Raw genomic sequence first — 4,134 nt, 5'->3', positions numbered from 1 at the left:
AAAAAAAAAAAAAGAGTTGCATCTAACCTAAACCAGCTAACCAGCAGACGCTGTTTCGTCCCATTTTTCAGAAGAGGAAATCGAACCTTACAGAGGTTGGGGAGCCAAACTTGACACCCAGTAGCTGACGCCTTCCTTGCTTCAGGGCCCCGACGCCCGCCTATCCTTCTCTACCCTGGGAGGCCAAAGCACTAGCGGCCCTTTGCTTCTCATGGGGTGGGCAGCGCCCAGCGCTCACTCACCCTTGTGACAGTGGGACAGGAAGTAAGCACGCGCCCCCAGGTTCTCCCTGTCGAAGCGGTCTATGGAGATGGTGGGATACTCGGCCATCTGTCCCCCGAAGGAACTCATAGCGGCGGACAATACGCACTAGCTAGCCCCAGCGCCCGAGCCGGGCCGAGCAGACCGCGCCGCCACTTCCGGAAGTCAGCGCGCCGACTCGCCATTGGCCAGCCGAGGCCCCGCGGCCCAATGACAGCAGCTCTGTGCTTGGGGGCGGTGCCGTGGAAGAGCTCCTCCAATCCCCGCCGTCCGCCGGCTACCGTGGGATTTTAAACTCCGGGGCTGCGCGCGCGCGCTCTCTCTGCCCGGAGCTGGGTGGCCGCCGGGGCGCGGGGTGTAGAGCGCGGGCTCTGCTTCCCGGGAGAAGCCTCCGCAAGAACGGTCGGAGGGTTGCCTGTCGTGCGTTGTCTGCTTTTGCGGAAACGGAAGCAGCTACCAGAGCTGGTTCCCCGCGCTGACGCGAGGCGGGGTGCGCTTTCGCTGAAGAACCAGACTGTTCCACTGCCTGCTTTTTCGATTCCACTGTCTCACGTTTCCCATGGAAATCGGAATTTCCACTTCGTGCCAGAGCCATGTCACCAAGCCCAAACTCGCTGCCACCAGTCAATGCTGACTCACAGCGACCCCTTGGAGGTGTTCTGGACTGTAACTGTTTAAGGGAGTAGCTGGTGGTTTTGAACTGCGGATCATGCGGGTCGCAGCACAACGCCACCAGGGCTCCTTATAAGCATGCTGTTAGGTGGCATTAAGTGGGTTCAGACCCCGCGACCCTCTATACAGCAGAATGCAACAAAGTGCGGGCTCGCGCCACCCTCATAATCGATGCAAGGTTTGAAACCATTGTAGCCACACCATCTCCGGATTTCCTCTTTGTTTGACCTACTTACCAAGTATGAAGCTCAAGAGTATTAGTCCCAAGAGGACTTATTCCTGGGGTTAGTTATAAGGAAAACCTCACGCTGTGGGCCACAAGGCCGGCTAATACCCCAGTTGGGCTCCTTAGAAATCCCAGAGCTTTGTTGATTTTTAACAAATTCATATTGAATATCTAAATATTAGCTATAGCACTAGCTATAAATCCTTTTGGGAAATCAACTACAGGGTGTGTTTTTCTTAACTTTATGTACCTTTAAGTGATTGTCAGTATAAATAACTTAAGGAGCCTGGTGGTAAAGTCGTTGAGCCCTAGAGGACAAGTCAAAAGGTCAGTAGTGCAAACTCACCAGCTTCTCTGTAGGACAAAGATGTGACGATCCACTTGCATAAAGATTTCAGGGTTGGAAACTCTATGGGGCAGTTCTACTCTGTCCTGTGGGATATTTATGAGGCACCTAAACTTGACAGCGGTGGGCTTGTTTGGTTGACTTTGGTTACTATTTTCTTACAAGGAATGAAGACGTATTAGAAATTAGACAACTAGATATGGCAATATGCTACAATAATATTGAGAAGTTCGTCATAAAAACAAGACGCTGTACTTACTACTGAGGGTTAACAATTTTTAAATGCAAGATGTCCAAATGCCTAAGACTGCAGACATCTTCAGTTCGCTTAATCTTAAAAATCTGATTTCGGTGTTGGAAGAGGGTGAGAGGAAAGTTGGCATAGGATTTAGCAGACACATGTGTGGATTTATTCAAGTTAGCATCTCCAAATCTCATCCAGGGACTACCAATAGTTGTTAGATTTTAGAGGTCTTTGTTATTGTTTGTGTGGTCTTGGTGAAGTTACTTAACCCCTCTATAGCTAGATTTTTCTTTTTTTATATATATAAATTATTTTATTGAGGTCTCGTACAACTAGATTTTTCTTATCTGTAACATACAGATTATAATAAAACCCACACAAACGATGGATTAAGGAAAGTGCTCAAGCACACAGAAGCTACAGTTAATTACAGTACATTTTTAAATATCGAAGAACCCTGGATGCCCCCAAACAGTTTGGGGCCACCTACTAACCTAGATGTTAGCAGTTGGAACCCCCCAATGGTGCCAGAGAAGAAAGGATTGGCAGTCTGCTTCCACAATGATGACAAGCATGAAGTCCCTCCGGGGCAGTTCTGTTCTGCGCCATGGCATCACAGCAATCAGCATTGTTTGACATCAACAGGTTTGGTGAGTTTAGTAAGCGCCAGGGACAGGGCTTCAAGGAATCAATCAGCTATGCTCCTCCAAGAGCTTACAATATGGCAGAAGTGGAAACCCTTGAAAACACATGCAAGACGTTTTATAGATACTTCAACTTGTGCTCAAGAGCTCTGGTGGCGCTGTTGGGTAGACATTGGACTGATACCCTCAAGGTCAGTGGCTCAAACCCACCAGCTGCCCCTTGGGAGAAAGATTAGGCTGTTTGCCCTCATCAAGATTTATAGCCTTGGAACCCAACGGAGCAGCTCTGCTCCGCCCTAACTGTAGCTCCGGATAGTCAGCCTAGTCAGCAGTATGAGTTCTGGTCCTGTGTGCTGCGGTGCAGTGTGAGGACCCAGGAGAGAACTTGATTTAGCAAGGAGAATCTTAATAGTGAAGGAGATTTGGGCTCAGTCGAGACAAAAACTGTTGCAGTCCCTGGGATAAGCTTTTATTCCGTTTGGAACCACAAGGAGTGGCTTTTAACAGACAATAGGGCTCAAACGGAGGCAATGAGGACTTGTAAGGGAAGCTGATGCTGAACCAGGTAAGAGCAGACCAAGACAGGCTTTTACAGCAAGCCAAGAATCTTTCATTTTCAAATTTTAACTTGAATGTCAGTGGGAAGCCTCATGGGGCTTTTGTTTGTTTTTCTCTGTTAGTTTTGTTACTTCAGTTTATTTTATTGTAAATTAAGTTGTGGTTTACATTTCAGATCATTTTTTGGTACCTAACAACTTAAAATAACGTATCAAACCGCCCAATAATTTGCCTTGCCCTACCCGCCTTTTCTTTCCCTCTTCTGGATCTTCCCCATCACCAAGTGAACACCTGTCTCCCCTCTAGCTTCCCCTTCCTGTCCTTCCCCTCCCACCCCTAGTAACTATAAAAGGCTATTTCTTTGGGTATGAAAACCTTTATCATGATTCTTTCTTCTAGAAATAAGAAATGGCAGGTCAGATTAGTTATATTACTTTAGCACCTAATGTGTTGTAGGCACTGTTAGAAGAATTTACGGTCCAACCAGATGTCCGTGTTTGTGGATACTGCATTCTACTAACAGAGAGACAACAAATAACCTACTAAAAGGCCATATTCCTATAGCCCCGGTGGTACAGTGGTTACAGGCTGGGCTGTGATCTGAAGATCGGCAGTTTGGTACCATCAGCTGCTCTGCGAGAAGGGGCTTTGGGCTCCCGTCAGTCTGGGAAATTCACAGAGACAGGTCTACCCTGTCCAGAAGGGCCACTCTGAGTCAGCATGGACTTTGGTTTTGATTGTTGGGACCTGCCATCAAGTGTATTCCGACGCATGGCCATTCGTGGTGATAAGTGCTGTCTTAATGTCCTATGGCTGCCATAGCAGCGTACCACAATGTTGGTTTTAAGGAAATTTATTTTCTCACAGTTCTGAAGACGAGATGTCCAACGTCAGGGCATCGGCTGTGTTGATTCTGTCTGAGGACCTTGAGAGAAGAACTGTCCCCTGCCCCTCTCCTAGTGTCCAGTGGCAATCCATGCTGTGTCTCGGCTATCCATGGGCCCATCTGCTTCCATCAGCACATTTGACCCCTGCCCATTTCTGCTTCACCCTTCTACGAAACACCACTCAGCCAGGGCTCCGATGAGGAACATCCTGTGCAGCACAGGGGTGGGGGAAATCTGCGGTTTACAGTGGGAGCCCTAAGTCCATTTGAGCGTGGCATAACTGTAGACTCTACTTG

General features: G+C 48.2%; 1 protein-coding gene across 1 annotated transcript in view; it reads right to left on the bottom strand.

Moving 5' to 3' along the window:
* DCLRE1C (DNA cross-link repair 1C) overlaps positions 1 to 351 on the bottom strand; it is a 49,661-nt gene extending 49,310 nt beyond the window's left edge. Inside the window, exon 1 of the mRNA XM_045285632.1 lies at positions 243 to 351. Coding sequence (XP_045141567.1) covers positions 243 to 351 — 109 coding nt within the window. The remainder of the gene's footprint in view (positions 1 to 242) is intronic.
* Positions 352 to 4,134: the final 3,783 nt, after the last annotated feature.

The sequence above is a fragment of the Echinops telfairi genome, unplaced genomic scaffold (genome assembly GCF_000313985.2).
Source record: "Echinops telfairi isolate 266 unplaced genomic scaffold, ASM31398v2 ScPeMD7_7474;HRSCAF=8512, whole genome shotgun sequence".
Taxonomy (NCBI): Eukaryota; Metazoa; Chordata; class Mammalia; order Afrosoricida; family Tenrecidae; genus Echinops; species Echinops telfairi.
Note: the sequence above shows the minus strand (reverse complement) of the source record. Positions and strands in the feature narration are given on the sequence as shown.